Genomic DNA, 25,890 nt, shown 5'->3' with positions numbered 1-25,890 from the left:
GTATGAAATGGGTGTATATATATATATAACTAAACTCAGATCCTGCTGATGGCATTTTACTTGTGCTTTTAATAATTCAGAGGGCCACATGATACAATTAAATGGCTTCAGTGAGGGCTTCTGGTTAAGTAAGAAGGTTAGAGGATTCAAAGTGCCAGCCAGGCTGTGCAGCAGCTATTTATTTCCAAATGCCGATTCTCTAAACTGCTATAACTATGGGAGAGATTAAGGGAGAGGGCAAGTAACTGTTGAATTTGATGCTGAAAATTAACATAAAATTGGTGTGTATCAGTAAGAAAGTCGTGGTGGCAGCATCCAGTCATTTTACCACCCATAACATGAGTCTTTAAATAGTACCATTGGTAATTAAAACATTTTAAAAATCCATATTTCTGCAGTCTTTCTTAAACTGAGTAGGAAAAAGGATAGATTTGTTTAAAAATGGTGAAGTGGCATGAATGTCATCACCTCGCAAGTCCCCTGAAGCAATGTTTTGTTGATGTTCTGAGCACTGTTATCTACTGTAGAGGGTAAGGCTGCTGTGTGCCTCTTCCTCATCTATTCCCATCTTTTCTGGCTTCAGTGTTCAAGCAGTTTTTGCCATTGAAAATATTTGGGGTTTTTTAAGCCTAGAATGGGAACAAAATAACAGAAAATACGGAAGTATCTGTCAGTTAGCTCCCCATGTTATTATGCTGATCAGCAGAGAAGCACTGTGTGACTGTTAGAATATAAAAAAATGAAAGGCTCAGTTCAGTGGCTGAGTGACTCTTTATTAAGTATGCCTGCATAACAGTTATTACATTTGGTTTGGGTATTGTTAAGACATTTCAGAATATTGTTAAACCCTCCTGTGTTGGTTTATTTGTTAGGTGGGGTACAGACAAGTAACTGTTTTGAGGACAAGAGTAATTAACTTCATATGTACAGAAGCCTTTTGGGATAATTAAAATAGGAAGACAAGCAAAAGCTTGTCTTCTCTACACTGTGTCAACACAAGGAGGACTTTACTAAATGTAGAAATTTAAGGTTTTCTGATATGGGAAGTAATATTTAAGAACAGGGATGTCTGAAAACAGTACCAATGAGTGTACATGCTTAGCATAGTGTACAGAACAAGGGGATTTAATGTGTTAAAATAAGGAATGAAACCTTTCTGCAGTAACTGCAGTCATTGCAGACATTTGCTTTCATATTTGCCTGGGAAGTCTGTGAAGTCGGAATAAGCCACTCCTGAGGAAATATCTTAGTTTTCTAACTCCAAAACACATCAGATAGCATTTTCTTTTCATAAGGTCATTTATATCTTACAAGTAAAGTAAAATAGTCTTCTGCTGGGTTATCTCTTAAGCTGGATGAGCACCGTTGCCTGTGTGGAGGAGAGACACTGATCCAGTCTGGTGGACCCATTTAGATCAGAGTTTAGGCAAGCTCATCTGGGCAGCTAGAAGAGTATCCAGTTACTCATTTTGGGTCAGGAATATGATTGTGTTTGTTTTGCCTCTGGCCTGTTTGCTGTCTGTCAATTAAAAGCTGGACCTCAAATCTATCTCAATTCTTTCCCTTAATTTTACTGTTAAGCTTGTATAGTTTTGTGAGGACAAGACTCATTGGGGTGCAGAAAGAGTACATTTTATCTGTTAGCTTCCTTGGAGGTGGCAAATCCAAATAAAGTTGTGTGTGCTTTGTGCCCCCTAGGGCATGTTTCTTTCTGGCAGTGGCTCGAGAGCAGGCAATGCCACTAAGTGGTGAGTTTTGGAAATGAGGTTTTCTGCAAAGAGCAAACAGATGAAAGACACCTTGTGGTTCTAAGTAAAATGGTCCAACGATGGTTGCACGTGGCATTTTGGTTGGGAAAGTAAAATAATACTCTGTTAACATAACATGCTCTTGTTGACAGATACATTTTGAAATGGAATGATAAAAGGGATCACTGTAATTTTTTCTGGTATGAGAGGGATTTAATCTTTCCCTGTAATATATATATCATTTTTATTGGTGATCTGAAAGAAAATAACTTTCACCTTCCTAGTGTCCATTCCTTTCTCCTGAATTATTTCTTCCATCAGGGATACAAGTTTCATGTTTCCTTTCATTTTCCAATCTCTTCATTTTTCTTCATGGCCCTGTCTATTAGAAGACAGTTTTAGATCTTAGGGTGTTTTTTTCAGATGACTGTTAAACAGTGTGACATACGTAGATGGATTATTTTTTTTAAACATGAGTCTTAATACCTTTATCATAGAGAAGCTTTCCAGTGCTTTGTTCTGTTTAACTCTGCTAGAAATGAGTATTTGGTAATAGAGGTCCATCATTCCATTGCTGTCAGCTGTACAAAGATTTAGCATATAGAAAGCTGAACCTAGATCACGTCAGTCTAAAAATAATTTTTTAATCAGGGCTCTTACCCTGTCTGACAATTAGTGGCACACTGTAGTTTATACTGTCTGGGTAAAGCTGTTGAATGAAGGCTAGCTGTTTATTAGGAAATAATAAAATTTGTTCCAGTTCAGCCATAGTCATTAATCTCAAGGTGGTAATCATTTATCATAGTTTTTTTGTAACTTTAGAAGTTTTGAATCTGTTCTGTAATTTCTCAGGGTAGAGGACTTAGAAAAATTTAGATGCTAGGTTTTGGACTATATATGTGAAAAGAGAACCATTTGAAGACCACAGACTCAATCTGTGTTTTCACTTTCATAAACTTAAAACAATTTACTAACAATTTGATAATTGAACAAATATAAAAAGTTTTCCAGGAAATTAATATGAAGTTTGCTTTAGGTTTTGTGGTGTTTTTAACAACTGATAGAAACCAGAAGAATCCTTCACAAGAGCAATTAATCTTTCCAAAGCTGACTGGTTTTATTTTTGTCCTCCACCAGAAGCAAAATCTTAAGGTGTTTATTTGTTATTAAATATTACCATTATTTAGGGTATTGACAGCACTTTTGTTTCTACAGTAACAACTGTGACTTTGGAAATTTAAATTATCTTACTATTATTGTAACAATGATGACAACTTTTATAATAAAAAAATAGAATTCCAGTTGACAGAGCTATTACTAGTCATTATGACATCTTTTGTAGTTGAAGGAAAGTAAAATGCAGTTTACAGGGCAATCAAATGTTTTGATAGCTTTGTTTTTAAAGTGTGTATTGCAAGGGGATGTGTTTGGTTTTTTAAGAATGTAAAATCCTGTGAACAAAAAATTTAAATTACACAAGCTAATTGAAAAATGTAAAGCTAGAGTATGTTCTAAAATTGTAAATATAAAAAGTATGTAATAAGTTGCTAATTATGTGTTACTTTGAGAAAGGTAGGTTGACTTTTACAGTGGAAGTTTTTTTTGTCAAGTGTTTGTAGCTTGTTTGCCGGTGGGTAGCAGCTACATTCTGAGTGCTGTAAGAGAGCATTGCTTTAAAGGAAATGAAGGGTCTTACCAGTGTTCTCTAGACTACAGATGTGAGTTGAAGGGTAAAAACAACAGAAGATGTTTTCAGAATTTCTTCCCTTTTGGAGTAGTTTATGTATGTGATTCAACTTAAGAATAGTAATTGAATTACGTTCATGATACATGGCTGCCCTCTGCTCAGAGTTAAACATGTTATCTTTAATAGTGATGAAAGTTTGCTCTAGATGTTCAAGGACTGGCTTCATTGTACTTTGCATTTCTGTGTCACCACTTGGAGTATCATACTCGGTCAGTGTGGTGCTCGTTCCTCTGAAATGGCACTGACAGAGTCATAAAACAGAAAACTAAGTCTTGGTTTTGGCTTGGGTAATATGGTGGTGGAAAGTTTAGCGTGAATTTCTCTTGGTTTGATAAACCCATTAACTGCAACCTAAGCTTTTTGCCCAGAACTACCTTGGTTGTGTGTTATGTGGAGTGTTAGCATGTAGTGTAGCATGCAGTAGATTTGACTGCTTGCTGAGTTGGTTCCTGTCAGAGATGGTGGTGGTGATGATGCCTGTTGTTTCTTCTTAACAGCCGTGTGTTCAGAGGTGCCTGTGCATGACGAGAAGTTTGTTCTATGGCCTCAGAGCTGGGTGCCAAGGAGGATGGCAGCTGCTCAGAGCTGGCAAAACCCCTTTATCTGCAATATCTGGAGAAAGCTCTGCAACTGGATCAGTTTTTGCGACAGACATCTGCCATCTTTAACAGGAGTATATCCAGGTACACAAACCTTTTGTATTCCTTTGGGAATATTTTTCCCAGGTGACATCACTTTAAGGGTTTAGTAGTTACTTGTACTCTTCTCTATTAAAGATCTTTCACTGTGCTTCTCTTAGCTCACACTAAAAATGCAGTGTGTTCCCAGCCCAGATACAAATCAGCACAATGTTTTAAAGCTCTTTTTCATATCTGAGTGGCCAAAGCTTCCTTTGTCTGCAAAAAGTGGGATGAAGAAGCACCAATTTGATTTTTCAGGGACATGGCCTGTAGCCATGAGTGAAATGCAAGGGCTGTTGTCAGATGCAGAATTTGCATGTAAATACGTTTTAGCAGTGAGAGGTGAGTCATGAAGATCCGTTTCTGTCCCAAAGCAATTTACATTTAATTTCATCAGTGTTTTGGAATTGTAGAATTACCAAACTGTATGGGTAATGGATATATTTGCAACCACGTAATAAGATCCACATAAGGAGTATAAAAAGTATTTTTATATTTCTCACATGTACAGCAGTGGCGTGGACAACAATATTGTGCTTTGTTGTTTTTTTTTTATATTAGTCTCTTGCTTAGTTCACGCTTCTCAAATTAGATACCTAGTTAAAGGCTTCAGAAGGTGCGAGTTGATAGCATAAGCAGGCTGGTCTGATGATTAACTACTGCTGAGGGGTTAAGATGAAATGATTAACAGCAGTACCTCTACTGTGTAAAGTTAGCTCTGAAGCTATCTGGATTTTCAAACCTTTAGACAACTGGCCACATATACAAAATTGCATGACTATCTCCTCTTCTGTATAGTTTCCTTTAACTGTCAACATATTACCCATCTTCTTGCAGTGATGAAAGTGAAGATGGATTGGATGACAATCCTTTGCTGCCTCAATCTGGGGATCCCCTGATGCAAGTTAAGGAGGAGCTTCCAAACTCTTTGCTTGGGGAGTCTTCTGGAGCAGGGAATTCTGGAATGCTGAACACACATTCCCTGAACGGAGTGCTGCAGCCAGGTAGGCATGCACGAGGTTGAATCTTTGCTTTCTTTGGGATAAGCTGGAGAAGACACCTCTTAAAAAGTTAATTGTTGTTTGTTTTCTCTTTAACAGAACCAAAGTCTGAAAAAGGGAGCTTATATAACTTTTCCAAACTGAAGAAAAGCAGAAAGTGGCTGAAGGTAAGAATATTGGAAGGAAATGCTGCAGCTATTATGGAATCTGTGAGTCCCAGACAACACCATGTAGACAGCAGTGAGGGATTCCATCTTGTCATCTGACTTAGATCATGGTATAGAAACATGTAAGCAAGCAGATGGCAACAAAAAAATAAGTTGAGCACTGGTCACAGCATTATCACAAATATAATTTCCAAGTATAGTAAGTTTATAGCAAGTTTGTATTAAGTTTTTTCTCATCTGAATAGTCCATTTAATTTTACTTTACTTGTCTTACCGAGAGCTCAGAAAGCTAGGGGAGTGTTTGAAACGCTGCTCTAAATTACATGATGCAGTTTAGTTGATAAAGAATCTCATACTGAAAAAGAGGCATAAGGTGGTATAGAGATATGGTAATGATTTGCATTGCTGACAAGAGGGCTCTAAATTAATGTTGACCTGTTGTTTGCACTGTTTTTTTGAGGTAGCTGGAGCTAATGTCCCCTGCTAAGAAAGGAGTAGTTTTTTTGTTTGTTTTTTTTTTTTTCATTAAGCAAAAACATGCACCAAAGCAAAAAATACACTCTACAAAGGCTTTTCATCTTGGAAATGGAAAGAAAGCAGAGTATGCAACAGTTGATAATGTATAAAGTATGAGACTTTGGGTAGAAAAAACAGAACTACAGTCTCTATATTTGAGGTTTTCCTTCTCATCATGTAGCAATGTAGACAGTAAGCATTTCAATTTTGGTGAACAGTAGCTTTTTTGTTACATTTCACAGTAAGTATACATTCAGAAACTTGAAGTGATTTTAGTACACTGTCCAAATTAAAATGAGCTGTTATGAAATATATTAAATGGACATTTGGGACTTGGATGAAAATTTGTTTCTAAGGTGAACTCAGTACAAGGTCCAAATGAGGATGCAAGGAGAGAGTGGAATGGTGGCTTGATGCCATCTTTGCGTTTTTGTTGTACTGTAGCCTTCCTTAGTCAGCAAAAACCAGGTTGTCAGAGGGTCAGACAAGACCCAAACCTGCAGCAGCTGATGCAGGCAGAAGTGGTAGAACAGCAGCACAAACTGCAAATGGGGTAGAAAGGCACCTGCAACCAGACATCACAGAATGCACCTGCTGTTACCCTCAGTTTTCTCATTGCTGAAAAGAGTGTTCTGAGACCACAAAGAGACCAAGTTGATTCCAAAGTGACTGAAGTATCTCCAAAGTAACAGAAAACTACCTCACTCCAAATCAGAAAATGTGTTTTGGATTCACGACTACACAGTTCTGTGCCTCAGAAAACTTCCAGTTCCGATGGAAGATGCTCTGTAAATGCTAAGTATTATTGTTGGGCTATACCTGCAGCCCTTTATTAGGTAAAGGTTCAAGAGTGCTTTGCACAAATAAACAATTCAGTATAGGGGCTTATGATTGCTAAATTAAGTTGCATTTATTCTTGTTAGAGTATACTTCTGAGTGATGACTCCAGTGACACAGATTCACCAAGTGATGAGGATGGAGAGGAGGAAGAAGAATTTTCTCTTTCAAGGGAGGAACTTCACAATATGCTGCGATTACACAAATACAAGAAGCTGCATCAAAGTAAATATAGCAAAGACAAAGAGGTAAAAATCCAGAATTTTCAAGTCCTTGATTTTTATTCTTTCCTTTAACAGTGTTGTTTTAACTGCTTTTACATTTTTCTGAAAAACCACAGTATTTTGTGGACTGGAATATATTCAGTTGCTTGGTAGACTCTAACAGTCTAACATCAGTTTCAGACAAGGGTTATTTAATTAGTTACATACAGACTGAGAAGCTGTTGATGCCGTATGCTGAGAATCTGTCAATAATTTATGTGTTTAGTACTGGCACATGTGTTACATAAAGTTCCATAACACTCTGTCCCAGTCACTAGAGCAAATACAGGGTTCTAGAATGCAAGATTTGGATTATATATGAAAACTGAGGTGCTGTGGCTTAAATTCTAATACAGTGAGTGGCTGCTTTTCAAGACTAAAGCAGTACACTTGCATCATCACTGAGGTGACAAGTAGTAAGGCAATGATGTTTACCTTCTTGAAAAGGAGTTCTTAGTTTTCTTACTGCTTTCTGTGATTCTCTGGGGTTTTACTTGACTTTCCTTTTTTTTTGCCTCTCTACCTTTCCTTTTTTTACAATGGGTTTTCTTCTCATATTCTCTTCCCCCCCCTTATAAAAAAAATAGCCAGCCGAGTTTTTGCATTTTTCTTAATATTAGGCCAAATTTTATGACTTCTGATTCTAACAATATATTTATTCAAATTATAACGGCTTTTGCAGAAATTATTTTAATTGCTGGTTTGAATTACACCAGAAAGTAGTCTCAGATGAAGGAAGTAATGCTATTCTGTGGTCAGAGGATGTCCGAAATTAATATTTGTCTTCTTGTTTCATATTCTTTAGAAATTTCTCAAAAAGACTGGAGAAATATTTTCCCGCCTAGATCTTCATTTCTGTTCACGTCTTTCCTTTGTTTGTTTACTGGTTAATTTCTAAATCAAGATTGTATTAGCTTCTTGAAAGATCAAATAACTTCACAAACATCCACACACCGAATTTTTACACAGGTTTACTTTTGTTAGATTTTGCACAAATATTTATTTCAAGAATAGCAAGAAGTGATATCCAGTGAAAAAAACTAGGGTATTTGTCAGAGTAGCAGTACATGGGTATTAGGGGGGAAACACATTTGTCCAAAAAAGTTTGTGTTTCCTGATATTCTCACATTTAAAAAATCTTTTACTAACTTAATAGGATGCTTAAGTTTGAAATAGTTAATTTCAGACCTGTTCTGTCTTTAATTTGCCTGTTTATATGTAACCTGTGCATTGTTCTTTACTATTATAATTGGATACTGCTTGGAATATACTGACTTTTCAGATAATTTGGGAACAAATGCTGCAGCAGCTATGTTTTTACTTGGTAATCTGAATGTTCAAGTTGTTTGTTCTTGTGGAAAGCTGTTAAATGCTTTTTATTTCAACTCATCCTTTGCCATTGTTTGGAATAATAAAGTAGAATGTGCTCGTGGTTTGGCAATGCAAGCAAAACAAACAGGGGGCCAATGATTGGACCACTTCATGTCATGTGCTGTCTTGCTGGGCAGCACCCATATGGAAAAGCCAGAGCAGTATATTTTGAAAGTGTTAGCTTCGCTGCACATTCTTCCTATCTTAACTGGATGGGTTTAGCTCCTGTGTAGAACTTGGAGGCCGCCTCTGGAACAGTGTTTACACTTTGGATACTGTATGGTACTTGATAACAATGCTAAATATGATGAAGGTCTGAACTTGTTTACCTGCTCTCTCTCTTGCCTGCTGTGTTCATTCTCCATCACTGTGCTCATTTACATCTGCTCCAGTTGCAGCAGTATCAGTACTACAGTGCAGGACTGCTATCTACACATGATCCTTACTATGAGCAGCAGCGCCACCTGCTAGGGCCCAAGAAAAAGAAGTTCAAAGAAGAGAAAAAACTAAAAGGTGAAGTCATGAACTTTGTGTTTTTAAATGGCTGCTGTGATTAAATGTCCCTCCTGTGTTATTTCCTCTGAATCAAAAGAAATGTTTGAAACTTTAGGGTTTTGCATGGGAATACGAAGTTCTGTCAAAGAAAAAATCATCAGAAAATATTGTGCTTTGTCTTCTGGCTTCTAGCAAACTAACATGAAACAGGAATGTGAATTGAGAGTTCATGGCTCTAGGTTTTCTTTGTGGACCTCTGAATTTAGAATGACAGAGTTACGCAGTTAAGGACCTTTATAGCTTTATCCATTGCTTTGGAATCCATAAATACAGTTATGTGTTATGGTCCATTTACTCCAAATTTTTTGAAAATACAGTAGGTCTTGAAAAATGTAATAACTTATCTAATAACCTGATGCCTTCATTCCGGAATGAGTAATCCTAGTGAACTGAACAAGAAATGATAGGAAGTTGTGAGTGTTTTCTGGAAATTAGAGGGAACTCAGAATTGATGCCCCCAGTCTGAGTTAAAATAGAATTTCTTCTGTAACTTCTCAGCTGGAGTTTTTCAGATGTATGTTTGCCAGGAAGTATCGTTTCCTTTCTTGATTGAACTGGCAGCAGCTGTAAATCTGTAAGGAAGCAGGAAGAGAAGGCTATGAACTGTCAGCGTAAGGTGAATTCTGTCTAGTGCAAGTACTGAAGTTTGAGCTGCGTTTTAAGGGGGCTATTTTGGGCTTCCTTCCGATCTTTCTGCGAGTTCCTTTAACTGTGGTTTGGTTTTTTTTCTTTCCACTGATCTTGCAGCATTATTTTGAATACTGACAAAGAATATTTTTAATATCTGATACCAGTATCAGTTTCCTCTGAAAGCTGATATCTGTAATACATGATACAACATGCCAGACTCTTTCAACTGCTGAGAAGTTTGGTTAGTCTTAACCTACCAAATGCTAATGTTGTTACCTTTAAATGTCTTACTTTAAGTGCCTCTAAGCAGAATTTTACCACAAAGCAAGAAATACTGCATCAGGTTCCATACATTTGAACTCTGAAGGCATGTTTCCCTGGGTGGTAAAATTGGATTTCACCACTCTATTTATTAAACAGGAAAATTTTTCCATTATAAAGTAATGAGGAAATACCTAATATTATAAATGGATGGTACCAGAATTGGCAAGCATGGATAAGTTTGGCTTTTTTGTTGGTTCCACACATAAATTGACTAGGATAGTTTGCTCAGGAAAGATACCTGACTAAATAAAATAGAAAAATAAATTTATCATCATTGTTGCCATGCAGCCAAGTTGAAAAAAGTGAAGAAAAAGAGGAGACGGGATGAAGAGCTGTCTTCAGAGGAGTCACCACGACACCACCATCATCAGACCAAAGTTTTTGCCAAGTTTTCTCATGATACTCCACCACCTGGGTCCAAGAAGAAGCATTTGACTATCGAGCAACTTAACGCACGTCGGCGGAAAGTGTGGCTTAGCATTGTTAAAAAGGAGTTGCCAAAGGTGAGCTTGACTACTGGCACTAGACCATTAAAGGATTGTTTCAGTCATTGTAGCATGCCTGTGTTTTGAAACTTACTTCAGAAAAGGCCTAGGGAAAAGTGTTTGTTACATTCAGGAGGAGCTTGGAGCCGCAGTTGAAATAGGCAGCTTGTTTCACTGTTGCTAGTTTTCTGAGATGTGGTCAGAATGGGCCTTACAACATGCTTTTTGGACTTCACAGTTAACAGACTTGGAATACTAGGAAGCTGAACATGAGTGATGGCTGTAGCATCCTTTACAAACTTACAAGCCAGGCAAAGGATATGTGCAGTGTGATAGACCTTGCAGTTTCAAAAGACTGATTTTGATCACATGAAGAACATAGATTCTCCATTAATTCTTAACATCTTTAGGAAACAGTACAAAGTTTTGTTGTTTACTTCAGTGGTAACAGTGGAATAGAAGAACACTGCTTTGCAATAGTAGTAATTAAATAAATGATCCTGAAAAAGGATTGTTTACTTGTTTCCTTCAGGAGTTGGAATATATTTGTGTCATAAACAAGGATAAACAGCTGTTTCAGTGAAAAGAAAAAAATACTTAAAATAACTGTACCAAGTTATACAGTAGTGTGCATGGCTGAGGTTGGGCATGTGTATCTGCTAAAGAGTGAATAGTGATCTTTTAAAATACTGTGAAGCCATTACCTTGTAACTAATTTTAAGATGGTGTTCTTTTACAGGCATACAAACAAAAAGCCTCAGCCCGCAACCTTTTCCTAACCAACAGCAAAAAGGTAAGTGTTGTTTGCCTTTATACAGTTACTTTTAGGGGATATAATAAACAAACTGTAACCTTTTTTTGTTTCTTCTGTTTCTATAATACTGACTATGCTAGCAGGACAGTTTAGGAGAGAGCACTGTATAGAAGTAATTTGTCATATAGGATAAGGCTTTACATTTTTTAGATGTGTCATTTTGGCGTGTTTCATAAGCAACAGATGAAATGAGCAATGTGAATTTCTGTCAAGATTTTTTGGCTTTCATAAGATTTAGTTTGTACATTTTTAATTAACTAATCTTTGATAAAATAATTACTTTGGTACACATTGGCTTTTGAGCTGCCCATCTATCCATTAGCTAGAATTTGCTGGTTTAAGCATTCTCCTTTAAATCAAAGTGGCTCTCAGAATATTAAATTTGTTAATTTACATAAACATATATAGGATATGAGATTAAAAATAGAACAATTTTCTGCTCAAGTAATGGCAAAAGGAGTTTATCTCATCAGAGTCTGCTCTGGGAAGTGTCATTGTTTCTACCTAGAAGGCTTTACTTTAGGAACACTTGGTAGTGGCTTTCTGATAGTTTTTCAAGTGTTACACTCAAGTGTCTCATTCATTTATATGGCTAATGAAAAGTAATCAAGTATATGGCTGAGAATCATCAGAGACAAGACGATGTAGGAAATCTTTCATTCTGTATATAATTTATGAAGAAAAGGGAGCATTTTCTATGTAAAGGATGTAGAAAACAGGACCTGCATGTGCATACTTAAACTTTGCTGTAGGTAGGTTCTCTCCTGTGGTCCTCCTTAGCTGGCAGGGGATGGATTTCATTGTGATGTCTGGCCAGGTAGCCTGTGATTATTGTATCTGTAGGTATCAAAAATTGCATTTTAGCAAGTGTTGTAGCAGACATAGAAAATTTTGAATTCCACGGTTTGTTCCTTTGTTCTCATTTTATTTGGTCATTTGAAATTTGTTAGAATTGTTGATGTGGAAATTTTGGTGGAGGAAAAAATCCTGTCACAAACATGAAACCTGGCAATTTTGACCATTATGACAATGATGTTAATTTATTTATACTATCAAGAAAAATTACATTGTATTATGCATCTTCATGAGACCGTAGGAAAATTGTAGGGTACTTTCCAACTTTTCAGTGTATTATCACGTGAATGGAATTCTATTCCACCAATATTTCTATTGTAGGAGCCTTATTAAAAGTGAGAAAGCATGGGTACCACAGAAAAGTGTCTGGAATAGATGAGTCAGAGTTGCAGGCAAGTCTTGAACTGATCTCCTGATCTGATCCAGGGTCCTGGGTCCCTTTCAAGGACCTACCCACAAGATCAGTCCTTTAAGTTCCATGCCATGCTGAAACTGTCTTCAAGTTTTGTCTTCTCCACCATCTCAGGAGGTTTTTGGAAGTTCACGTTCTCTCTTGCCATTTCAAAAGCATGACTGTTGAGTAAATTATCACAGTTTTTCTCTTCTGAAGGATCAGACTTGGTTGTAGTTAAATTTAATGGGTTTTATTTGGCTTTCTTTAAAATCTGCCCATTTTACCACTGTTTCTACATTACTTCATTATAGCTTGCCCATCAGTGCATGAGGGAGGTACGTCGAGCTGCGATCCAGGCCCAGAAAAACTGTAAGGAAACTCTGCCACGAGCACGTCGTCTTACTAAGGAGATGCTTCTTTATTGGAAAAAGTATGAAAAGGTGGAGAAAGAGCATCGTAAACGAGCTGAGAAGGAGGCTCTGGAGCAACGAAAGCTGGATGAGGAGATGAGAGAGGTACAGCAAAAACTTGGGTTGTTTATAATTAATCAGATGAGGAGACACACAATCAACCAGATAATTTAAGTTTCCAAATCCAGGCCATGAAATGCAGTTGTTTGTTTTGTTTCAGTGGTATTCCACATATTTCTGCTGCTACCTTACAATTCTTTGTGTAATTGTTCCAGTGTTAGGTAGAGCTGACCAAAAAAGCCTTTAAAGTGGGTAAATTCTTAACAAGTGAATGAAATGGAGGAAGGGATGAGACAAGCAGAATAGCTAATAGACATGTAACTCAGTAAGGGCTAGGCTTTTGTGATGGTTTGTACATCATTCTGGGTCCAAAGAGCAAGACACCTTTTCATTCACATTGAACTTTTTTTTTCTCTATTCCCCCTGCTGTAAATTGATATAATAATTTATATATGGGGCATGGACTTCTCCTGTGCTTGCTTTTTTGTTGGTTGAGTGACAGCATCATGGACTCCCCATTACAGAGTAATGGGGGTTGAATTTAAGCTTTCTTGCCAAAGCTCTCTAGGGGATTTATGGTTGTTCCCTTCCATGTGTGGTGATGAGCTAAGGCTGAATCTTTAGAATACCTTATGTTTAGTTTTATGCTCAAATTTTGCTTTTATTTATTGCTGTCTTCTCATTCTTGCAAGTTAATGAACATTGTGTGAAGGTTTCAGCTGACTTGGATTAATAGACAACTTCTAACTATAGCATTTTTTAACCAGAACCTAAGAATAAACAGCTTCTTCAACATCTTGCTGAACCCAGAACCATTATAATTTCTCAAGTATATTATCTAGTCGTGTATATCACATATTCTACCATAATTCTCTTTGCTAGTAAGTGACAGCATATTTGAGTTAGGTTGTCATGAGCAGGTCTTTGTTTTTTAACTATTCAGTTCTTCTACTGCAGTCTTGTAAAATCCTGTTAATTTTTGTCAATCTTTTAATTTTTCAGTCTAAAAACTTTCACATTTTCTCTTATAATATGGTGTTCTCGGTCATGATTGCTGAATTTAAAAGAACTTATCATTTACAACATTTCTGTGTTTTAATATAGGTGTTTATGGTGGTGGTCAGTGGTGTTCTCTGCAACTACTATTCTAGCATTTTGATATCACAGTGATGTGCCTAATACAACGTAGATGGATTATTTGTTGATATATTATTAGAGTATTTTTTTCTTTATTAGATTTTAAACATTAAACCTTTGTCCTGTCTTTTTTCTCCCCCTTCACCTGTTTTTTGTAAACGCTCCTTTCTTAGGCTAAGAGGCAGCAGCGGAAACTTAACTTCCTGATCACACAAACTGAATTATATGCCCATTTTATGAGTCGTAAGCGAGATATTGGGCATGATGGAATACAGGAGGAAATCCTACGCAAACTGGAAGACAGCTCTACCCAAAGGCAGATAGATATTGGTGGAGGAGTAGTGGTCAACATCACCCAAGAAGATTATGGTAAGTGCTTCATCTGCAATCCTTCCTGTGCGCTGTTTTGAAGTTTGCACGTTACTGTGTAAACTTGCTATTTCAAGCACAAAAACTTTCCCTGTAGGGAGCATTGCTTTAATTACTGGAGTTTACCTGTGTGTTGATTTGGGTGGATACTGCTGCAGAGCTCTAACATGCAGATGTTGTTTTCAGATAGTAACTATTACAAGGCCCAAGCTCTGAAGAATGCTGAGGATGCTTACCAGATTCATCAGGCCCGGGTATGTATTTTTTGGATCCATGAAGCAGAAGAGAAAGTAGATTAATTGGTAAAGGCCACAGAACTAGGATCTTTCATAGCAACCAATCAAGTAGGTTTATTTAATCCTGGGTGCCAGATTTGAATTTAATTCCTTTGCCACTTTTCTTTAGAAAAAAAACAGGTAGAAAACCAGAGTATAAAGATTTGGGCTATAGGACCAGGCGTATTTTTTCTCTGTTTCTGGCAGACTGTGTCTTTATATGAAGTGTACAGCCTTTTACTCTGTCATTTCTTGACAAATTAACACGTTCATCATCTTATGCATACTTTCCTCTTCCTGTTTAGACCAGATCATTTGATGAAGATGCAAAAGAAAGTCGGGCAGCTGCCTTACGGGCTGCTAACAAGTCTGGTACTGGCTTTGGAGAGAGCTACAGTTTAGCAAACCCATCTATCCGGGCAGGAGAGGATATTCCACAGCCTACTATTTTCAATGGAAAACTGAAAGGTTATCAACTGAAAGGCATGAATTGGCTGGCCAACCTGTATGAGCAGGTATCTTAGTACATCTTGCAGATTTTTACAACTTCTAAGATTATTTAGATCTTAGGGTAAACTTGGTTAAAAAAAAAATGAATCAATGCTTGAAAAATACACTGTGTATAGTAAATCTGCAATGTCTTTAGAAGAAAGGAAAATACTATGTAAGCCACCTATCAGAAATCTTGATTATTAGAAAATGACAACTTTGAATGGGACATTAAGTTCAAGATTTGTTATGTGTATGTTTATATAACTGTTATCACTTAGATTGTACACTGAGGCAAGTTTTGCTGCTCAGAGGTGCATGTTGTTTTGGGCTTTCATGAGCTGATAAACTGCAGGCAGCCTTGTCCTTGTGGGCATACCCACCCAGCTGACAGTGTAATCACAAGGTGCAGACTGACTGAGGAAAAAAATCAGCCCAAGAATTGGGTGGAAGTGCAGCTGAGATATAATTTATCTCTTAGTAGAACGTGTAAGAGACAATAAGGTGTTTCAGAGTTACACTGGGGCTGTTCCACCTAAATTCGGTTGTAACTGTTCTAGTCCTGTATGCATTAAAAAGTAGTAAGGAGATAGGTGTTCATTTACGGATCTTTTGCAGGGCATCAACGGAATCCTGGCAGATGAAATGGGTCTGGGTAAAACAGTACAAAGTATTGCTCTCCTTGCACATCTGGCTGAGGTAGGTGGATTATAGCTTATTCTTGGTCATTATGCTTGATAGAATATGCATACTTTTTATGCATTTAAGATGAATTCTAGATTATAAAGCTTGAATGTCTTTAAAAGGTGTATTAGCTGTGGCATTTCCCTTTGTTCTGAAGCTAATCCTTTGAAAGGATGTGTGTGTAGATACCTATGTGTGTATGTATTTATAAATAAAAACTGAATTTTCATTTATTCGGAAAGCAAATATATTTTCACTTTCACTTTGTGTGAAAGCCTGATAAGAATTGTAGACTTACTGGTTCACTGACTATACAAATTAGAGAGACTTGTAGAAATGAAGCCCAGACTATGATCTTCATGGCAGTTGGTGTGGATTTCCATATTTGTGGGGGTTTTTCAGGAAGCATAGTTATTCTTTTGGCCTAGGAAAAAAACCCCCAAAAAAACAGGAACTTAATTTTTTATGAAGAAATGGCTAGCTTTATGTAAAAAAAAAAGTCTTGATTGGCATCCAGTTACTTGTCTTAAATAGGAGATACCAGCCATGTGATGCTGAGAGCAGAACTAGTTGCAGTAGTGACCAAGTGACAGTTGTGTGCATTTGTTTGTGTTCCTTTTGATTACCCATTTGTTCACTGGCACTATGAGCCACAATAGTGGAAGAGCATGCAGAGCCACGTGCTCTTGAGCTCATCTGTATGGAAGGGATAACGTAACTGTGTCTCCCTATTGCACTGCAACTGGAGAGTTTTTTGAAGGCTTTTACTTTTTCTGGCTGTCCCTTCTGCAGGCCAGATTGTAACTATCAATACACTAATGACCCGGCTTTGTTATTTACCAGAGGGCATTCTAATGTGACAAGCAAAGCTTGCCAGAGCCACCTGAAGTTCTATTCCTCCCCAAAATGACAGGGGCTGTTAGTAATGTGAGGGTGGCAACTTTCAGAAACAAAGGAGTGAGACAGATGAAAACAGTGGTGGTTGTTCTTGTTTGCTGTTATGAAATAAGTCCTAGTTAAACATTAGATCTGCTCTGTTTGATTCTTTATCACCCTGCTGTGCTGGGAGGAAGTTTTGTAATGTTGCACATAGTTCCCTCTCTTACATAGCCACTGTTATGTAGTACAGTTGTACAGCTGAATCAAACTGTCTCTGTGTCCCTTCACCTCAGTTAATTTCTGGGTGTCTTTTTAATGTGTATATTTCAGAGAGAGAACATCTGGGGACCTTTTTTAATAATTTCACCTGCTTCTACTCTGAACAACTGGCACCAGGAGTTTGCCAGATTTGTACCTAAATTTAAGGTAATAAACATATTTTCAAATGCAGACTGTTCTGTTCTCCTGCCACATCTGGATGCCTGATTACCTTGGAATTTGAAACTCTGTAATGGGCCTAATTTTGATCTTTTTCCCATAATTGTGTTTGATTTTTTTCTTCTGGAACGTTCAGTTATCTAGGGCTTAAAAATGTTCTTACTTGAATTGTATAATTTTCATTTTGCATCAGCTTGAAGACACCTTCTCAGTGAGGAATTGAAGTGGGGCAGGGAGTGGATGTTCAGTTCTATTGTGTGGGTCTGGCAGCAGATATAAGAATAATATTTCAGTCTTTAGGGCTAGAGTGGTGTTTTCAGTCATTCGTATCAACTTGGTAAGATTAAGATTGTATGTGAACAAAACAACTCTAAACAGTTTAGAGGGAGAGAGAATGCAGTTGTTATTACAGGAAAATTAAAGAACCATGGACATACAACTAGTAATCAAGAAAAAGGAGAGAATTTAGGCACAAATAGATAAGAACAAAAAGACTGGAAGAAAATAAATGGAGTTCTTCAGTTATATATTGTCAAAACATAGTATGATAGAAAGCAAGAAACGATCAGTGACTGAAAAACAATCTGCTTACCTCTTCCCCAGTGGAAAACATTGGAGTGTTGCAAAAGAAGATTTTAAAAGAATGTGTACTGCTGAAACAGTGCTGAAGTTTTAGAATTAAAGATACACAAAATGTCAGAAGCTTGGAGTTATATCTGCCAAGAGGAACAGATCGTAGTTCAAATATTTGAGTTGTTAACCTAGTAACCTTCGGTCAGTTTTTTTAAACATCTGATTTTCTTTTTTGCAAAGAACATATAAGAACAGTAAAAACCATCTAGTTACAAGTAACCAGTATGCCAGCAGCATCCAAGCTAGTTGTTTGAATCTCTTGGCTACTTGATAAGGTGGAGGAAAAGACTTAGAAGTATTACTATATGAAATATTGCCAGGTACCTTGCTCTGCAGATGCCTGACAGGACCATATGTTGGTTATAGTCATGTATAGTTTGAGGTATCTGTATGAGGAGAAGTTGTGCTAAAACATATTTCAATACTGGATAATTCAAGTGACTTATATTTGGGGATTAATTTGTATTACTGAGACTTCAAAGAAACTGATGAAGAAATAGATGTGCTTAAGTTAGTGAGGAGTTACTTAAAAAAAACAAACTAAAAGTAATCCATTTCTGTATTTGCATAGCCCATAAAAATAGAAGCCCTGACGAAAACCCCAGGAACAGAAAACATTAGAGCAGTTGTCTGTTCTACCTACTTACTTTCTCATTTCCTTTAATCAGTTCATTGTACAATATAGGCAAGCAACTGTTTGTACTTTCTCCTTATCATGAATGTAATCCAGAAAATGTTTTAAAAATGCAGTCAGTATGCTTGTGTAAGGTAATGATCCCTTTTTTGCTTAAAATATATAAATCTACCATTATATAACTGTTCTTCAAGTTTATTGTGTAATAATGTTTACTTCATCCTTGAAACAGAACGGAACTGAATTTTTTATAGACTTTTAATTGTTAAGTTTGCAATTATCATCTGTCTTTTGTTCCTGCTTTTAACCATACAGAACTGTGTTAGTCAATTATGCTTGTAGTAAATCACAGTGAATTAATTAATTCAAGTCCGTGGCAGAATATGTAAACTAAAAGGCAAATCACTTTTTTTGTTAGGCTGATGCTTTTTCACTAGCATCCTTGCTTCAGAACAGTTGAGAGAATATTCAGCTAAAGGCTCTTTGTAGTTTGGAGCGTGTCCGTTGAAGGATGGAGATGTTGACCTTCCACAGCCTCAGAAGCCAGCTGCTTTCCTCACTTTCAGTTTGGGTGGCGTGTAGTCTTTCCGTCAGACAGGAGATGGCAGTGCAGTGTAATTAACCAGTAGCTCTGGATTCGGTGCTCTGCAAAGATCTGTGCTGGCTGATAGGACACGTGAAGTTCTGAGCTGTAAATTAATTAACAGATTTCTCTGGACGTAGTGCTTACTTTTAAAAATGATTATATTAAATATGTCCAGGCCATATGTTTGAACTTTGATCTAAGATTTTTGGGATGGTTCTGAAATGCAAAACCAATGGGACAACCAGGACTATAAAACAAGAGAACGAGCTCACTCATCCTGTGGGGTTAGCTGTGGCACCTGAGGGCAGACCTCTTTCTGCCATAAGCAAGGTATCATTTTCAATTTTTAGAAAAACCTGACTAGAGGTGTAACATGCTACTGAGCATTTTGAGATTCTCACCATAGCTTGATCTACTCTTTGTACTAGGCACACCTTGGCCTGGAGAGTTCTAAGTAATTTTAAGTGCTTTCTGATTTTTTTCTGTGTTAAGAGAGATTATTTCCCTTTTTTGTTGTTCTGGAGAAGAAGTCTGTCTTTTTCATGTTGTAGAGTACATAGCATAAAATTCTAGAGCAGGTATATCTTTATTTAAAACTAATGTCTTTCTACTTTTGTACTGTTACAGGTGCTACCTTATTGGGGAAATCCACACGATAGAAAAGTGATCAGGAAGTTCTGGAGTCAGGTAATACCAGCATGCTTTCCCCATTTTTGTTATTTGTGAAGAGAAAACCAGAAACTGTTGCTATTCCAAAGTGATGTGCAGATATGGAGTTCTGTTTCTTGATACATGTAGCAACATTTTCAGTAAGAGAATGAGGTAGAAGGCTTCTCATGTGCTGGAGAGTGATACAGTACAGGGCAATTCAGGGCAGTATGGAGTTTAGTTGAAGAAACTAGAGCTCTGTAAATAAAGGAGGAAGTTTCAGTGTCAAGGACAGTTTTTCCTCTGTGAGTAGCCTAACTCAGGATGCCCAAGTCTAGCATCCCTGTGGGTCTCTGAGATTGTTCCTGATTTAACAACCACATTTTGTAGGGTTCAGTGCCTGGGTCTTGTCTGGCACATTGAGAAGCATCTGAAATTATTCAGGGACTAATGGGCTGAAGTCCAGATTCACCAGTTAAATAACCATGCTGTAATTAATTTTAAAAGTCAGTTGGGGAAAAATGCAGTAATAATTAGAGAAGATTATGAAATAGAATTCTGAAATTACAGTATACACAAGTGACTCTTCACAATGTATTTACATTATGTGAACATTTGTTTGTTATTTTGTGATTATAGAAGACATTGTATACTCAGGATGCTCCTTTCCACGTGGTGATTACCAGTTATCAGCTAGTAGTACAGGATGTGAAGTATTTCCAGCGAGTGAAGTGGCAATATATGGTGCTGGATGAAGCACAAGCACTCAAGAGTAGTTCCAGGTAATACATTAACTGGAAGGAAAATCTTTCCTCTGTATCAACCTCTTCAAGGAATATCAGGAAAACATCAAGATTACACAAATCAGTAGAAGTTAAAATTGACACATATAAGACCCTTTAAATGTCTAACCTGGTCATGGATTTGACAGATGGACCACTCAGTGGATAAGAGATTGGCTGGATGGCCACACCCAGAGAGTTGTGGTCAATGGCTCAATGTCCAAATGGAGGCAGGTGACGGGTGGTGTCCCTCAGGGGTATGGGGACCAGTGCTGTTTAACATAGAATCACAGAATGTTTGGAGTTGGAAGGGACCTTGAAGATTCATGGAGTTCCAACTCCCTTGCATGGGCAGGGACACTTTCCTCTACAACAGGCTGCTCAGAGCCCCATCCAACCTGCCCATGAACACCTCCAGGGGTGGAGCCCAGACAGCATCCCTGGGCAGCCTGTTCCGGTGTCTCACCACCCTTACAGGGAAGCATTTCTGCCTGATCTCTAACCTAAATCTCTCTTCTTTCAGCTTAAAACCATTACCCCTTGTCATCTCACTGCAAGCCCCTGTAAAAAGACCCTCCCCAGCTTTCCTGAAGGCCCCCTTCAGGTACTGGAAGGCCACTACGAGGTCCCCCCAGAGCCTTCTCTTCTTCAGGCTGAACAACCCCAACTCCCTCAGCCTGTCCTCATAAGAGAGGTGCTCCAGCCCTCGGATCATTTTTGTGGCCCTTCTCTGGACACGTTCCAACAGGTCCACATCTTTCTTGTGCTGGAGGCACCAGAGCTGGGTGCAGTATTCCAGGTGAGGTCTCACCATGGCAGAGTAAACCGGCAGAATCACCTGTTGATCTGCTGGCCACACTTGTTTTGATACATCCCAGGATGCAGTTGGCCTTCTGGGCTGCAGCTGCACATTGGTGGCTCATGTCCAGCTTTTGATCCACTAGTACCCCCAGGTCCTTTTCCACAGGGCTGCTCTCAAGTGTGACCTCCCCCAGCCTGTTTTCATATCTTGGGTTACTTTGGCCCAGGTGCAGGACCCTGCACTTGGCCTTATTGAACCTCATGAGGTTCACCTGGGTCCACTTCTCTAGCTTGTCCAGGTCCCTTTATAGGAGATACGGACAGTGGGGTTGAGTGTATCCTAAGCAAATTTGCTGATCATACCAAGCTGTGTAATGTGGTTGACATCCAGAGGGACCTTGACAGGCCAGTGCCAACCTCATGAAATTCAACAAAGCCAAGTGCAAGATCCTGCACCTGGGTCATTGCAACGCCAGGCACAAATACAGGCTGGGGGGAGAATGGCTGGAGAGCAGCCCTGAGGAGAAGGACTTCAGGGTGGCAGTTTATGAGAAGCTTGACATGAGCCACCAGTGTGCACTGGAGCCCAGAGAGCCAAACATATCCTGGGCTGCATCAAAAGAGGTGTGGCCAGCAGGGCCAGGGAGGTGATTCTGCCCCTCTACTCTGCTCTGGTGAGACCCCACCTGGAGTACTGTGTACAGTTCTGGTGCCCTCAGCACAAGGAAGATAATAGACCTGTTGGAAAGGATCCAGAGAAGGGCCATGAAGATGATCAGAGGGCTGGAGCACCTCTGCTATGAAGACAGGCTGAGAGAGTTGGGGCTGTTCAGCCTAGAGAAGGCTCTGGGGAGACCTATAGAGGCCTTCCAGTACTTCAAAGGGGCCTCCAGGAAAGCTGGGGAGGGCCTTTTCAGCAGAGAAGATAGTGATAGGACAAGGGGTAATGGTTTTAAACTGAGAGAGGGGAGATTTAGGTTAGATATTAGGAAAAGATTCTTCACTATAAGGGTGGTAAGGAACTGGGAAGGGTTGCCCAGGGAGGTTGCTGATGCCCCATCCCTGGAGGTTTTTAAGGCCAGGTTGGATGAAGTTTTGTGCAACCTGATCTAGTGGTCGGGTTCCCTGCTCATGGCAGGAGGGTTGGAACTTGATGATCTTTAAGGTCCCTTCCAACCTTAATTATCCTATGATTCTAACCTAGTTAGGTATCTGTATAACTCAGTGACACTGGGTTGATCCACCAGCTTTTGCCTTTAGATTTTCCTTCTCTGAATACGTAAAATGAAATCTAAAAGTAATTGTGGAGCAGAAACTTACAATGCAGTACAGGACACTTAAACAAAACAGTGTGAAATACTGTTCAGCTTCTTTCCTGACTGCTCACAGAATTCTGCCCAGTGAACAGTCTGTAGTCTTTAGTGTGTATTGCTTATGTTGGCTCCATTAAATACATTATTTAGATTCTTTCTTCAATGGCACTTCCAGACACAAATGAAGGTCAGAACCCTGTGAGTGCTGTTGGCTGCAACGAAGTCCAATCTTTGTCCTAAGACTCTGTGCCAGCAGTTTTTCTGGTTGTTTTCAAGTAATAGATTTGTCCATCTTTACTTCTGTAACTACTTTCCCATAACCTTTGCCCAAGCTGCCACAGTACACAGTATGTTAAAGACTCCTTTAGATGCAGACTCATTCTGACTGAAGTCTGTCTCTTCAGCATTCTTTGGAAACTGCCCCTCTAAGAGAACTGTAATGTATATAGCTCAGCACTCCCACTACAATGGCCCATACACTTAGTGTTATAAAATCAAAAATACATGACATTCTGACTTACGAAATCTGTTTCTTTTGGGAAGTTAATTACTCTGATGATGAGATTTTATTAGCTTCCAAGCATTTGTATTAAAAATGAGTAAAAGATACTTAAAAAATAAAATTGAGCTATGCACATTTCTTTGTAATTTATAAAAGACTACTTCTTCCTGTAATTGTCTTTTGCAAGACTGGGGAGTAGCTGTGATAGTTTTACCCAGTGACCTCCAAAAATAATTTGGAAAGATCCCTGGAAGCAACTGGTCTTATAATACTTGATGTTTAAAATCCTTCTACAAAAAACAGTTTTAATGATTTTTCTTCATTTTACTAATCAGTGTTCGTTGGAAGATTCTGCTGCAGTTCCAGTGTCGGAACAGATTGTTGTTGACTGGGACCCCAATCCAGAACACAATGGCTGAGGTATTTGGAAGCTCCTAGGCGTGGACTTTTCTTTATAACCAGAATATATACTAAATCCGTGTGAACAGTTAAGAAATCCATTGTGTTTTCTGTGGTTGTGGGATCATGTTTGTAGCAAACCACTGGCAAACAAACTTGCTGGAATCAGCTCTGGGAGGGGAAAATTTGAAAGTGTGCCACACATTCAAATAAAATAAAACTCAAAATACCTGATGGTTAGTAATACCTGAATTACAGGATGAAATCTAGTTCTTGGGTCTTGTCCTTCTGTTGGCTGAAATAATTGTGCTGTGTTTGTCACTGCTTTCTAATGGCTTTTGGTTAAGTTGATATATCTGGCATTTGTCAGGTGGGGTAGGAAGAGAATGTGGCAGATTTTTCATTTGATTTTGCCACATCTCATGACCTAGTAAAGTGATTTTGCTCATAAAGGGATACATTGGTTTAAGATCCCCAATTACCTTGTCCACAATAGGGTGACTTGCTGATTTGCTGTTCTCTCCTTTTAGCTGTGGGCCCTGCTGCATTTTATCATGCCAACACTGTTTGATTCCCATGAAGAGTTCAATGAGTGGTTTTCTAAGGACATAGAGAGCCATGCAGAGAACAAATCTGCCATTGATGAGAGTGAGTACAGTGTGTAACTGCAGTAGTTTTTAGTATAAAAACTTGTTGCCTTTTCCAACTACTAATTTGTAAACTTTCTCTCTCTTTTATACGAGAAATGTCTTCTAAAGCAAAGAATGCTTTAATGGGATTGGAATGCTATGGATTGTTGTCCATAGTTTATGTCAGAGATTGTGTTTCTGACTGTAATGTTGCATATGTAATGAACAGAAAAAAGTTTAGTACAAATGTCGATTTGCTACATGTCTCCAGTCCTCCTTTCCAAACACAGGCAAAGAAATATTTTAAATATTTGTAAGTTTCTACAGAGCACATCACCTTAGAGATGTCCTGAGTGTTGCAAGTTCTAGACATAAAAATTATGACTCAAAGCACTAAACCTGTTTGAGCACCAGAAAAAAACCCCAAACATAAACATTCTTCTTAAAAAATTAAAATCGTCACTCTTAAGTTTTAGAGCATAATTATGTAGAAAAATCCAGCTTCGTAAAAGACCTGATTTGTAATTGGAGTAGAAAACAGCGCAGTTGGATCTTGCCACAGAAGTAAAGGCTTCAAGAGTTCTTAAATACCCAGAGCTTCATTTCTACAGCATATGATAAAGTCTACAGTTATCAGTCAATGTAATATGCCCTAGTTTTGTGATGCTGTAATTTTTGGGGTGTAATCATCTCTTTTCATGAATTAGCAGTGTCTCATCTGGAGCTTTCTTCTTCACTAATAGTGAGTGATAGATTTAAGCCTGTATTTCCAGCCCAGAGGAATACAGAACTCATAAAATGCTTTTGAAGTTTATTCTTTGTAGGAGATCTTTAGATTCATAAGGTAGACGGTGTAGCTTGGCACTGATTTAAACAAAGAAGAACAACAGGGAGGTGCCAGTTCTGGCTGTAAGAATTCATATAGGGGAAATGGCTGAGCAGTAAGGGACTTAATTTGTAGTAGAATGCCATATTGTTTTCTTCTTTGGTGAAGTAATTGTCCCTTCTTCCACATTTCAGATCAGCTATCCCGCTTACACATGATCTTGAAGCCTTTCATGTTGAGAAGAATAAAGAAGGATGTGGAAAATGAGCTGTCAGATAAGGTGAGAAAAAGTATTTCTCTGGAATGAATATTTCAACTTTGTTGTCATAGCTCTGTTTTTTGCAAACTTGCTTGTCAGTCTGCATGCCTGAAATGTCATTGTAGACCTTTCACAGACCTTCAATTTCTGGCACCACATTGCAGAAATCTCATTAGAAGTGAATGTAACTGAAGAACCCCTAATTGATCAACTTTTCTTCTAGGGGAAACATTTTGTCAGCAGTTACAGTTAAGCATCTTTAAGGCTGATCAAGTTAACAGAAATATCACTAATTGAAGTGAAGGAGATTGATATAGCGATGATCGGGTGATAAACATCTCCAGTTGCCTTTGTGAAGGATTTGGCATGAATTCAGGATTATTTTGCCTGCTTGTAAAGACCAAGAAATCCATAGCAGCAACATTGTACCGAACTCACTAGTCTCTTGTTTTCTTGTGGATGTTGGCAATACTGAATGATCTTGCAGCCGACGTGTCCCCAGGTTTTGGGACTACTGGCTAAGAGATACCTGCTTTCTTTTGATGTGCTTACGAATTTCAAGACTAGAACTTCCCACAGACACTTATGTGATGAACCTGCTCTTATCACGAGCTCCTGACAGCTGTTTTAAGATTGCTCTAAATGGCTAGCATTTTAGCAGTAGGTTAGTAGCATTGAGGTCAGATTTTAAGCTGATCAGCTGCAGATGTCATGTTTTCAGAACTTCTTATGAATCTGTTTAATTAGTTG

The 25,890-nt window shown here is 38.2% G+C and overlaps 1 protein-coding gene and 1 long non-coding RNA gene across 3 annotated transcripts in view; one reads left to right on the top strand and one right to left on the bottom strand.

Annotated features, from left to right (window-relative positions):
* INO80 (INO80 complex ATPase subunit) overlaps positions 1-25,890 on the top strand; it is a 70,945-nt gene that overhangs the window by 4,149 nt on the left and 40,906 nt on the right. For both annotated transcript variants that reach the window (XM_051620727.1, XM_051620728.1), the window contains exons 2-19: positions 3,993-4,178; positions 5,013-5,179; positions 5,276-5,343; positions 6,783-6,944; positions 8,723-8,843; positions 10,128-10,342; positions 11,064-11,117; positions 12,699-12,902; positions 14,168-14,363; positions 14,550-14,617; positions 14,944-15,153; positions 15,746-15,826; positions 17,021-17,116; positions 19,609-19,668; positions 20,269-20,411; positions 23,363-23,447; positions 23,957-24,074; positions 25,076-25,161. In XM_051620727.1, coding sequence (XP_051476687.1) covers positions 4,036-4,178; positions 5,013-5,179; positions 5,276-5,343; positions 6,783-6,944; positions 8,723-8,843; positions 10,128-10,342; positions 11,064-11,117; positions 12,699-12,902; positions 14,168-14,363; positions 14,550-14,617; positions 14,944-15,153; positions 15,746-15,826; positions 17,021-17,116; positions 19,609-19,668; positions 20,269-20,411; positions 23,363-23,447; positions 23,957-24,074; positions 25,076-25,161 — 2,277 coding nt within the window. In that variant the 5' untranslated portion in view covers positions 3,993-4,035. The remainder of the gene's footprint in view (positions 1-3,992; positions 4,179-5,012; positions 5,180-5,275; positions 5,344-6,782; positions 6,945-8,722; positions 8,844-10,127; positions 10,343-11,063; positions 11,118-12,698; positions 12,903-14,167; positions 14,364-14,549; positions 14,618-14,943; positions 15,154-15,745; positions 15,827-17,020; positions 17,117-19,608; positions 19,669-20,268; positions 20,412-23,362; positions 23,448-23,956; positions 24,075-25,075; positions 25,162-25,890) is intronic.
* LOC127385189 (uncharacterized) lies at positions 12,061-17,829 on the bottom strand. Its single transcript, XR_007889615.1, has 3 exons — positions 17,721-17,829; positions 16,110-16,235; positions 12,061-12,881 (listed from the first exon to the last, which is right to left on the bottom strand). It is a non-coding gene; the product is annotated as an uncharacterized LOC127385189 (long non-coding RNA).

This window comes from Apus apus, chromosome 5 (genome assembly GCF_020740795.1).
Source record: "Apus apus isolate bApuApu2 chromosome 5, bApuApu2.pri.cur, whole genome shotgun sequence".
Classification (NCBI taxonomy): Eukaryota; Metazoa; Chordata; class Aves; order Apodiformes; family Apodidae; genus Apus; species Apus apus.
This window is presented reverse-complemented; position numbering and strand designations above follow the sequence as displayed.